Consider the following 12,742-nt stretch of genomic DNA (forward strand, 5'->3'; position numbering starts at 1 on the left):
TTCTGCATCTGTACTTTCAAACTTATATTTCGATAAAAATTTTATTTTCTGGTTCTCTATCCCAACCCCACCAAATTTTTTTTTTCTTTCGGAAGTTTAAACATAATGCACAGAACAATGATTAAGGATTAGTTTTTCCTTTGTTGTTTAATTATGTTTGTTTCATGATTACTTTGGTCATTTGTGGCATCCATTGGCTGTCCTATTTATTTCTAATATGGTTTTATATGGCTTTTTGTTTTTTCAGAAAGTTATTTGCCATGATAGTTTTATTGCTAATGATCAATGGTCTCTTTTGCAGGATGAATATTTTCAAGTTGACAAGTCACCAATGAAGCATAATGGTTTCTTTGTTAATAGGGGGCAGTTGGAACGCATGTGAGTTTCTTATTAGCATTGCTTTGACAGCCCTTTAGTTCATCATAAACTCATAACTGTTTAGTTTCTAGTTTTTTGCTCCGAATGGTTATTTGTTTGATCAAATACTTTCTGAAGTTTAAAAGCTTAATTTTGGGTAGAGATATCTATGGGGGCTTGAGTCTTTGTTGGTCGGATGTCAGAGAGAATGGAGCATTTTGGTCCTTACGATATTGTTTGGTAAGGAAGGGAGGCAATTACTAGAAACTCATCAATCATGAATGTAAAAAAAACGGTATTACGTTAGTCCTGTCTGCAGTTATGAACACTAAAGGATAAAGTTCATATCTTATATTTTTAATACAAATAATTTTTTCATGGAGTGTGGTAAGCACGACCTGCATATTCCTGATAAAGTTGGATTGTGAAGTAGTTGCTTGGAGTCTGAGCTGGGGATTGGCAACCTCTTTAGAAATTCTGAAGCAAAATATGTCAAATTTTCATTTTTCTGTTGCTTTTGAGCACCCAAATAAAAAAAGTGAGAGAATTGCTTCAGAACTTCCTAATCCATAATAGAAAAACCCTCGTATTCACTTTGTTAGATTTAAGGGATTTTTGTAGCAGTCATGTCTTGTGGCTTATTTCTACCTGCGGACCTCTTCTTCCTTCCATATGTGCAGGAGCAGAAATGTGATGGCATAACTTTTGCAGAAAAAAACTGATATATCATATTTGTATGTTATACTTAATTCTTTTCTCAATTTTCTTGTCGTATATTTTGTCACTCAGAGGGTGGACCTTGGTGCAATGGTAAGGTTGCTCCATTGTGACCAAGTGGTCACGGGTTCAAGTCTCTCGAAACAGCCTTTCCGTGAAGCGGGGGTAAGGCTGCGTACATTATGACCCTCCCCAGACCCCACAGTGGCGGGAGCCTTGTGCACTGGGTATGCCGTTATATATTTTGTCACTCAGTTCTTGATTAATTATGTTATTTATTTGAAAAGTTAGATATTGATGATATTGACTTAGTCATGGGCTAGCAGGAAACATGGCTTCAAAGATTGGGACCAGGGATCATATCAGTCCCTGCCAACCCTGATGCAGTTATGTGCAGGGTTACAGGGATATTTATGTAAGTTTATTATCTTGTTGTAGTTTTTTTTTTGGTGAATAAAAAATTCATTACCAAAGCCCCGAAGGGAGGAGAAAGGAGGGGGAGAAAAAAAGGGGGGGGGGAGAACTATACAAGCCCAAGGCCAAGAGGGCCTAGCTAGGGGGGCGAAAGATAGAAGAATCTAACCCCCAGGTAACAACAATGAGCCTGTTCCTTGGGGAGTCTGGAAGCGAGCCATGAGGGAGCGAGAGAATCCTGGAGCTGACATCGAAGAAGATGGCTTTCCAAATCAGGTCAAGGGACTGAGAGTTGGAGGTCCATCTACGAAGGTTCCGTTCCATCTATATATGGGAAATAACCGCCCCAAACACAAGCCTGCCAATAGTATCGCAAATAGAGCTGCCAGAGAAGGACCTAATAAGCCAAAGCCACGCTCGAGCAAAGGGGAGGGGGCGCCTACAACGGGGCTAGATGGACTGTAAGGCTTTTTTCCAAATAGAAGAGGTTAGGGGGCAAGAAAAGAAAATGTGGTCGACGTCCTCAGTTCCGTTCCAGCAAAGGATACAGGAGGGGGATACAGGGATGTGGCGGAGAAGGAGAAAGGATTGGGTGGGGAGACAACGGTTGAGGGATCTCCAGACAGTGAAGGAGTGTCTAGTGATGTGGCCCATGAACCAGACAAGCTTGTGCCATGGAACCGTAGGGCCATGGGGTTTGACAAAATTCCAAGCGGAGTGGGAGGTAAAGATACCATTGTGGGAGGGGAGTAGGGGTGTCAACCGGTCGGGTTCGGTCGGGCCTCACCAATTTTATAGGCTGCACCGTGTCCGACCGTTTAGGTGTTCGGGCTTGCATTGGGCGGACATGGTACTGTTTAATTTCGGTCGGTCGGTGTTCGGTCTTTAATCGGGACAGCCTTATTCAAGGTAAACGGGTCTTAAACGGGCCTCGGTCGGGCTAATGGCCTATTTAACTCTAAACGGGCACTAAACGGTGTGAAAAGTAATATCAGTCCCATTTCCCATGTCCACAAACTATAACGTCCCATGTCCCATGTCCTATTTAAAAAAAAAAAAATATAACAAAATATAAAAGTAATGTAGGAAAATCTCATGTCCCATTTCCTATGTCCCATGTCCACAAACTATAACGTCAAAAGTAACAAAATATAAACCATGTGGTGTAGCATATGATGGATCATGATACAAAGGTGTAGCATTTAGAACCATGTGGGAGAGAGTCGAGAGATGAAGATAAAAACTAAAAAGTGAAAGAACTAGAATACTAGATGACAAAACGATCTAATAGAATAATAGATTTTTATAAAAATTAATAGAGTCATGATTAGTTTATTACCTTTCCGTTCTTTCTTCTTCTTCTTCTTCTTCTTCTTCTTTCTCCGTCTTTCTTCTTCTTCTTTTCTCCCTTTCCGTGTGACTCTGTGAGATTCCAAGACTGAAATTTTGACTTTGCAAGACTGAATAGAAAAAGGAAAAAGAAGTGCAATTTGGCCGTAATGCGTGTGAGACTCAAAGACTAAAATTTTGATTTTGTGAGATTGAATAGAAAAAAAAAAAAAGAAGTGGAATTTGGAAGGTTAGTTAGGGTTAATGGTTTTTTTTTGGTAAATAATTAGGGTTAATGGTTAGTCATTTAGGAGGGTTAGGTTACAGGGTTGTTACTTGTTAGGGAGTTGGAAGTTGGAACGTGTTTACGTTTGGGAATTTTCTCGGGGTTGGGGTAGAATAGGTAATAATAATCGGGCTTAGGGGGGAGGTTTAAACGGGGCAAAGGGGGTCGGGCTCGGTCGGGCCTTTAAGCGGCGGTCGGTCGGGCACCGGCGGTGTTACTTCTAGCACGAGAACGACCGTTTATAAACGGGTCGGGTTGAAGCCCGACACGTTATTGTCGGGTCGGGCCGGTTCGGTCTTTAAACGGCCGGGTGGGGTCGGGTCTACGGTGCGGGCCTAGCATTGACACCCCTAGAGGGGAGCTAGATAACTTTGTCCAACTGAGGGGGGTGGGGGGGGGGGGAAGGGGTGGAGAGAGGCCCAGACCTAGGAGAGACGGGGGGGAAGGAGGAGGGGGGAGCAGGAGTCCGTCAACAATCCTACAGGAGATGGCACTGAGGGCTAGAGGACGAAGGAGGATGATTTTCCGCCAAACCTAGGAAGGGTCAGCAGGCTGGGGACAGTCCAGAAGGAATTATTTTTGAGGAGATGAGAATAAACCCAATTAACCCAAATTGAGTCCTGCTTGGAGGAGATTTTCCAGATTAACTTGAGAAGACCTGCTGTATTGTAGTCTCGGATATGACGGATACCAATACCACCTTCAGATTTGGGGCGGCAGATTGCTTCCCAGCTAATCGGATGGAGGAATTTGGTGGTCTCTTGGCCTTTCCAAAGGAAGGCACAGAAAAGAGATTCCATGACTTTGATTATGGACTGAGGAAGCCCATAGATACCACACCAAAAGATGTAAGAAGATTGGAGGACAGATTTGATCAAAACAATCCTACCAGCATAGGAAAGAAATTTGCCCTTCCAAAGTTGAAGCCTCTTACGCATAAGGTCCAGCATAGGGGTACAATGGTGCCTAGCCAGCCTAGCAGGAATAAGGAGGAGACCAAGGTATTTCACAGGAAGGGACCCAAGAGAAAACCCGGTCAAGCGGAGGATGGTTGCTTTGTCATGCTTAGAGACCCTCGAAAGAAAGATTTGCGATTTTAGAAGATTGATGCAAAGACCTGAGAGAGACTCAAAGAGATGGAGGGAGGACATGATTGAGGAGAAAGAGGAGGGGGACGCCTTAGAGAAGATCATGAGATCACCAACCAAAGCAAGGTGGCAGAGATTGAGGTTCTTGCACTTGGGGATGGGGGAGATGAGATGCTGGTCAGTTTTGGCTTGAATGCTCCTAGCAAGGACCTCAAGAGCAAGGGAGAAGAGGAAAGGAGAGAGAGGGCAACCTTGGCGGATGCTAACTCTCGAGGGGAAGAACCCGGCAGGGGAAGCATTGACAATGATTGAGAAGTAAGTGGAAGAGATGCGAGAATGAATCCAGTGGACAAAGTCAGGGGAAAGGACATCTGAGTCAGGACATCGCAAATGAAGTCCCAACGAAGGGAGTCAAAAGCTTTGTGGATGTCAATCTTCAGGTGGGGGGCTGGGGAATGCGATTTGCGATCGAAACCCCGGACTATCTCTGCACAAAGGAGGATGTTGTTAGCGATGCTTCTGCCGAAGATGAAGGCAGATTGATTAGGGCTGACCAAAGAGTGAATATCTATCTGAAGACGATTAGCTAAAATTTTGGCACTGAATTTGTATAGAAGGTTGCAAAGGGAGATGGGCCTGAAATCTGACAAGGAAGAGGCACCCTCTTTTTTTGGGAATGAGACAGAGGAAACTTTGATTAATGTGCCGAAGCTGGCTGGGGTTAAAGAAAAAACTGCGGATAGCTTTAATGAGATCATCCTTGAGGATGTCCCCATTGGCTGAGAAGAACCCCATACTGAAACCATCAAAGCCAGGGGCTCGATTAGACTTATGAGAGAGAACCATTTTTTTTTTTTGGATTTCATTGTTCGAGGGGATGGATTGAAGGAAATCCAAGAGAACAAATTTGTTGATGAGGTTAGGGGGATGGGGGATGGGGAGTGGGGGAAAGGGTGGGGGAGAAGAGAGAGGAGAAATAGGAGATGGCTTCGGATTTAATGCCATGGACTGAGGTGATAGGGGAGCCATCAAAAGCCAGGACCCTCGTAATGGAGTTAGAGTTGGAGCGGGCTTTTAACGAACGATGGAAGTAAGCCGAATTAGAGTCTCCAAGCTCAAGCCATTTAATGCGTTATTTTTGGCTGAGGAAGCTCTCTTCTTGGGAGGAGAGAGAAGATAACTCAAGAAGAGTCTTTTCTCTTCCTCAGCAAGCGAAGGGTTGAGCAAATCCAACTGGAGTTGGGATTGGATAAGGGAGAGATTGGAGCGGCAAGAGGAGAGCCAAGAGGAGATATTTCCTAAGGAGGAGGAATTCCAAGCTTTAAGGGCAATTCTGGTGTTGCACAACTTATTGGCAAAAGCAAGGAGGGGAAGGGAAAAACAATGGACCGGCTTGAACCAGGCCTCGCGGATGATGGGAAGGAAAAGGGAATGAGAGATGACAGGGGCTGTGATTAAACAAACCAGGAAGGAAGAAAGAGGCATGGGAATTGGGGAAGGAGGAGAGCCAAGCGTCGTTGATGAGGAATCGATCAATTTTGCAGGCAATCCGATCAGGGCCCACTCTCCGATTGTGCCAGGTAAAGGGGAACCCCGACCAACGTAAATAATTGATGCCAGTCTCATTGATGCAATCATTGAAGGCATTGACATAGGGGATATCAAGGGGACGACCACCAATTTTTTCAGAGCCATAATGAACAACATTGAAATCTCCTCCTACACCCCAAGGGAGGTGCCCAATCCTAGTTTTGGGGAGAGAGAGATCATTCCAACAGCTCTATTGAGGGCATACACAACTGAGAGGGAGGGAGAGAGAGGATGGGTTGAGAATGGAGGATTTGGGAGGAGGAGAAGGAGACGAAAATGAGGATTTTTGAGGGGTCCCAAAGAATCCAAATGCGGCCAATGCTTAGAGTTTTTTGCATCAACCAACCGAACGAGTGTACGATCGAATACGGAACCTGTTGTTGTAGTCATAGGTTCACGAAAAAAACTGGTGAAGGAACTTTAGTCGGTCCATTTCTGGTAGTACATGGAGGGGCTGGTGTAGAAATCGCAACCGAGGCGAACGGAGTGCTTTAGAGGATTTGATGAGGGATCTGATCTCAGTTTGCTTGGGCAGGGAGTTGAGACCCCAAACATTCCAAATAAGGCCAATAGACATGGGAAACTAAATGGGGTTGTGCGACGATACACGAGGTGGGAGGCTTCGAAATCTCTTGCGAGAGTAGGCAATAATATGGTTCCTAACTTGAGGGGGAGCCAAAGGAGGAGTGCCAATAGAGGCCGCATTAAAGTGGGGGTTGGAAGAAGGGGGGGTGGGAATTCACAACGGACAAAAGAACCAAGGGTAAACCAAGAGAAGGGGACGGGTTCAAGGTGGGGTTGGTCACAGGTTGGGTCGAAGAGAGGGTTCAACTGGGTCAGGGAGGAGGGGTTAGTGGAAGGAAGGGTGAAACCGGGGATGCGGTGGTTGGGTGGGTGAAAGATGATGGGTCAGCGTGTGGGCTAGGAGAGGGTTAAAGTGGGGAGGGGTGGCCTGGTTAGGACATGGGGTCATGGTGTGGGTCAGGGGAGGGCTAGAGTGGGACGGAGTGGCCTGGTTAGAACTTGGGTTAGGGGCGGTGCTGGAGAAGTGGCTCGCAGGGCCATGAGTGGGCCCAAGAGCAATAGGACAGCTCATTCGAGGGTTAGGAAGATGACTGAGGTTAACTAATGGGTTAGGAGAGTTAAAAGTGAGGAGGGTGTCGGAGGGGTTATAACGAGGATAGGGGGTTGGGAGCAGGGGTGGAAGCAGACGAGAGGACGTCACAGAGGGGGTTTCACGAAAGAGGAAAGGGTCTGAAGCTGGGGCAAAGGGAGAGGGGACAACCGGAGGTTGCAGGTGTAAAAGGTCAGGGGGTAGTAGAGGGGAGGTTACCTTCCAGAGAGTGGCAGTGGCGGTGCGATTGAGGAATCTTTTGGCAGCACTTTGACAAACTAGAGGCCCGCGACAGTCGACAGGTTTGGAGTCTTGTAATCAGAGGATCAGAAAGCCTGGACTAGCCTGAAGCTTGCGCACCAATGGGAGACTTCGAACACTCAGGCCTTCGGGCCAAGGGAGCCATCAGGAAGAGGGATTGCGATTGCGACAAAGGTTGCTGGAGAGAAGACCTCGTACCAGGGGCAGCAGGGGGAGCCAGGAGGTCAGACGATGTGGCAGCTTTGTTGTTGGGGACCGAGACTGTCTTGGGAGTAGGGGAGCGATAGCTCCTACTAGATGGAGAACCAGGGTCTGATGGCACACAACAGCGGTGTTGACGGCAATAGGATCTATTCCAGCCACGACTAGGATCACACGAGGTGGCAGGGTGAGCCGAAGGAGCAGGGTAGAGTGCAGATCCTTGGAGCTGAGGAGAAACCAAGGGAACTTCATGAAGATCTGAGGCGGAAGCATCAGTGGCGACAGGGCAGCAATCAAGGGAGCCTGGCTCAGTAGCGGAAGTAGCAGGCTCAACGAGGCCATCTCTTGACTCATAAGTGCCAGCGAAGGCAGCAAGAACTACTTTAGAAACTTCAAGGACGGCCACCGGAGATGTAGGGGCTAGAGGGGCCTTACCGGAGCAAGAGATAGAGTGATGACCAAAGCTCTTGCAGTGGATACAATGAGGAGGGAGTTAATCATACTTAACCGGTTGTTCGAAACTGAAGCCATCTTCTTCCACTATGGAGATGGAGGAAGGAGGGGGGCAATCAGCGGAGAAGTCAACACAGATCCTGGCAAACGATAGCCAATCCATCTTCAGAGTGCGGGCATCAGAGTAAAGAGGGAAGCCGATAACTGACCCAATTCTACTAAGGCAGTCTTGGCTCCAGTAGTGGAGACTGGAGAGGGAGGCCTGGGAGAGCAATCCACAAGGGAATGGAGCTGAAGTCGACCTTGTGGAGTTGCATGTAGGGATCCCACTGCCGGAGGAAGATGTGCTTAGTGCCCACAAGCGAAGGAGCACCATCGAGAGCACGAGCTTTTGCTTCATCGGAGAAGAACTTGAAAACGAACACCCCATTGTCAAAGAGGTATGTATCCAGTGAACCTTGAGCTTTCCATTGTTTAGTAAGAGAAGCTTTGACAATGTTGAAGGAGGGTCTGGAACCAAGGAAGTGACTGACAAGACAAGATTTCCATTTGGAAATTTCGGGAGAGAGGAGGTTGGATGGGCAGAGTGCAAACGTTGAGGAACCATTAGAGGAAGGTTTGACAAAGTGGAGAGAGAGCCCAGAACCCGAGGGGGAAGATGAAGAAGTGAAGAGGGAGGACCAAGACTTGGTTCCGGCAGGGGGTGGGGAGGTGGGGGAGGGTGAGGGGGTGGGGGAGCTCATCTCTTTCGATATGTGGTCGCAATTAGGAGATATGATATGAGTTGATTTAATTCTATTTCAGTTTTAGAGTTAGGTTATGAAACTTTATTTCCTCTTTTCCTTATATATGTAAGCATTGCACCAAGTTTTGGAGATTGGAATGAAATTAATTGGATTAAGTCCTGCTTGCCGTACTGTCTCTCCTCTTCTTTCTTCGGTTCATCTTTGGTTGCTTCCTTCTTACAGGTTCCTTCCGTTATTCCTCTTCCTTGCGTTAACAACTCTCCTATATTGCTTCCTTCTTCTGTTTACCTTTATTTCTTTCCATCATTCCTTTGTTATTTCATTATCATCTTCACCCTCTTCTTTCATTATAATCCTGTTATTCTTTCCTTTTTTATGCTGCTGTTTACCTGTCGAACTGAAAGGAGTTGCTCAATCTCCCTGGTTATCCATTGGTTCGACCTATATTCTGGGCATAGATCGCCCCTCCATGTGCTAATCAACTGATTTATATAATTCCTCTCCTGCTAATTTCAGAAATTTCTCTTGCTTACCTTGGTTGATCATTGAACCTTTTGTGGGGTGGATTCGATAAGACTGAGAGTTGGGGAGTTTATCCTGAGATTTCCAATCAAATGGAGTCGTGGTCGAGGGACTGTAGCCATTATAAGCAAACCCTCCTTTCCACCTTATGGTTTTATTGTGAGGAAGAAAATGATACTTCCTGTTATTTAGTTGTAAATCCCTATTTGATTGTAATTACATAAAACCCCTTCATCTGCCCCTGTTTTCATGCAACCCTCCCAACAGAGTGCTGGGCTTCCAATTAATTACAAAATTTCCATTATCTTGTTTAATTGAGTTGTTACTCACTCTGGGTGGGCCCATAGCAACCTATAATCAGGGTTATTGAACCCTAAATTACATCAAACCCCATTCCGTATCAGAGTGGATCACCTGAAGCATAGACAGGATTAAATCATCCACTTCAATCCAATTTTTCAAAGCTTTTAATAATCTAGCATGTTAAATTTGTTGTGGTGGACACGTAGAACCTCCTGGGGTGACAATTAAGTATCCACATGGTGGATACCATGCCATGTATAGCAGGTGTATACAACCCAATGAACCCATGAAGAAAACTCAGCCTTGTGTTTCACTTTACCAAAGCTTATGAACGTTGTAACCATTGTTAAATATCAGGTGGCTGACATTGTGCAGGCCATCTAATGGAGAAGTACCCTTTACTCATATAAGTTTCAACTATGAGTCTATGAGCTTGTCAAATGGATGAAAAGTGTGTTGAAAGTCATAGCTATTGACAATTATGTTTGAATTGGTAGCATGAAAATTTGCAGGGGAGGCTGTTTTCTTTTACTTCTGTATGGTGTCTTATGTGCGTTTTGGTTGCCATACCAGGACACATCAATTGTTATATCAATGACTATCATAAATTATTTCATTATTTTATTGACCTTTGATTGTTCCTTTCTTGTTTTCTTCTATTTCCTGTGCTAGAAATCATCCGGTTGTCTCTCCTGACCTCCAACCAAAGAAACGCAGAAGAAAAGATTTGATAAAAGCTCATGGTGAGAAGGATGGTGAGCAAGTAGCAAATAAACATGCGAAAATGGGTAATATGAGGATGAAAGCCGCAGCTAGGACTGCACCATTGGTGGGGAGCAAGTCTTCTAGTCCTCAAATTTTGCCTGCTATAAGTGAGCACTATCAAGATGGGAAAGGGCAGAATCAATTGAATACTGCCGTGGGGACTTCCAAAAAGAAGTCTGCTGATTCTAGCAATGATAAATTCGAAAGTTCTTCTGCAAAAATTTTGAATAGGGATTCTTCTGTATTTCCAGTGGAAGTAAACGAGAGTGAAAAGCAGAAGGTAGGAATTGTCCAATCTAACGAGCTCAATAACAAATTGAAGGTTGAAAGTGAATCTGCTGATACTACATATCAGGCTTATTGGGATAAAAGTGCTTCCACTCAGTTTGAGCCTCAACCGAAGAAACCATTGAATGGTATGGATGAGCTAGAGGCATCCACAAAAGTTCGGCACCGGGATAAAAATGGCGGTAGTGAACTGCCTGACCTTAATTCTTCTGGTAGCAAGTACCTCACGCAGACTGCTGTAAGTATTCATCTCTTCTGAAAATCCCCATCTTACTTATAGTTCTCTCGAGTCATCTTTGCTTATATTTTTTACTTTTGCACTATCATATTGTTGTGATCCTGGGTTCAATAACCCCAAATTTGGGTAGCTATGGGCCCAACAAAATAATTACATACTCAATTACAATGAACGATGGCAATCCCGTAGGTTCAGAGAACAATGTGGGACCCTTTTTCGGAAAGGAAAAAATCAAGGACGTAAAGGTAATTAAATTTAAAAAGGACAGATCTAGAATTCCAAGAAAGTTAATGTTAATAAAGAAACAACTTGAAGAACTAAGGACACATGCGAAAATTTTAAAACTGGAATGGAAAAAAAAAACAGAATCAAACTGAAGAAAGAGGGGTTTTATCTTTTATGTAAGTCAAAACAATTCTGCCCTTCGTTGTAATTAACAGGAATTTCTCATCCCCTACCTTTGAATCATGAATTCATGATTACTAAACCAGTGGTAGAGCTCAAGCAGTTGTGGGTGAAATAATTCTTCCAATTGAAGTCCAAAGAACCTGAAATTTCAGGTGAAGTTCACTAACTCATGGACCTCTTAAGATCATCCAATATCAGTCCCATAGAACAGGGATTATTGAAACAAGATTTGTAAAAAACAAGGACCCAGCATTAGTTTCAGGTTTGATTTTCACACCCTCTTTGAGTTTCAACCTAAAACTTGAGATGATGAGTCACTTCCCAACGGAGGAAGATCTTTCCCAATCGTCAGCCTGAACTAAGTTGAATAGATTGGATTTTAACAAATTTCTACAACTCTGCAAGTACTACCAGGACAAATGATGCAGTTCACCTAAATAGGCTTATTTTATTAGAAATGAGCCTTGTGTTGGGTTATATATTGATACATATACACTATCTTGGACTGACCCAAACCCATATGGGTATCCAGATGGTGATGAACCGAGTCCAGTTTGCGTCTTGGGTCTAGTAGGATATTAGGAATTTATTTTATTTAGGTAGATAATATTTTATTCTTTCAATTTTAGAAAGTGAGATACGTTTTGCAAGTGTCAGAGTTGGTTAGGTCCGTTAGGAATCTTAGGAGGTTGTTTCCTGTTAAAGTTTGTTTCCAAGTTAACTAGGTTTCCTTTGCTAGTTGGGTTTTCTTCCTTAAAATAGCTTGTTTTGGGATGAAATCCTTACTGAGTGAGTTGTGGTTTGAGTGGCCTGAGGGCTGTGTGCAAGTTTTCTCCCCTCCCCCCTTCTTCTTGTGCGCAATTTCTTCTCTACCTCCATGCAACTCTGAGACCTCTCAGAATCTTCCCCTTCCCTAACCTGCCCTCCACCATATATGTGTTGGACCTTTGGTCTAATGGGGTTTCATTGTAATGGGCCTATACTATGGATAGAGGCTAGCATATGAAATTAGTTAGTTAAGTGCCTTTATTTCTTTATTTTAATTGTTATTAAGTGTTTTGGCTAGGCTGGATTAGGATTCTATAATTCCAGTCTTGTTTTGAGTTAGTTTTCTTCATTATTTTAGTTTCCTAGTCAAATTAGGTTACCTTAGTAGCTAAGGATTGGGTTAGGCCTTTCCTTTTTAGCATTTTGAGTCTATTTTTGAGTCTTCTATATAAATTTGTAAGGGGGACCAGCATTGTACACGAATTTTGATTAATGAAAAGTTATTGTTGCTCCTTCCATGCGTGAAGAACCCCTTGTGTGTGATCAAGGAATCAATTGGTGTTTGATCCAATCAAACCACCTTGCGGTATGAAGCCTGGGTGTTTTTCTATCTAAGTAGTTCTTCCATCTTCTTCCCTTTTATTGATTCCAGTAAGTGACTACGGCTCTAATTAATTTTCTGCAATTCTTCTTGTAGTAAATTCTGTTCTAGTTGAAATTCTATGCAATACTTCTTTTGCATGAATTCTGATTATGGGGACCTTGGAGAAATGAAGATCCTCCGGAATGTCAGCAACGAGATTTTGAGCACAGAAGGGTTAAATTGATTCGAGAAGTGAGAAAGAAAAGCAGATTTGATCTCTTCTGGATCAGAAAAAGAGGAAACCTCAGAGT

General features: G+C 44.0%; 1 protein-coding gene across 3 annotated transcripts in view; it reads left to right on the top strand.

The window, feature by feature from the left end:
* Positions 1–12,742, top strand: part of LOC122671604 (ubinuclein-1-like) — a 50,109-nt gene that overhangs the window by 10,566 nt on the left and 26,801 nt on the right. For all 3 annotated transcript variants that reach the window (XM_043868932.1, XM_043868924.1, XM_043868941.1), the window contains exons 4-5: positions 302–378; positions 10,054–10,672. In XM_043868932.1, the coding sequence (XP_043724867.1) occupies positions 302–378; positions 10,054–10,672 (696 nt within the window). The remainder of the gene's footprint in view (positions 1–301; positions 379–10,053; positions 10,673–12,742) is intronic.

Source organism: Telopea speciosissima, chromosome 1, assembly GCF_018873765.1.
Source record: "Telopea speciosissima isolate NSW1024214 ecotype Mountain lineage chromosome 1, Tspe_v1, whole genome shotgun sequence".
Lineage (NCBI taxonomy): Eukaryota > Viridiplantae > Streptophyta > Magnoliopsida > Proteales > Proteaceae > Telopea > Telopea speciosissima.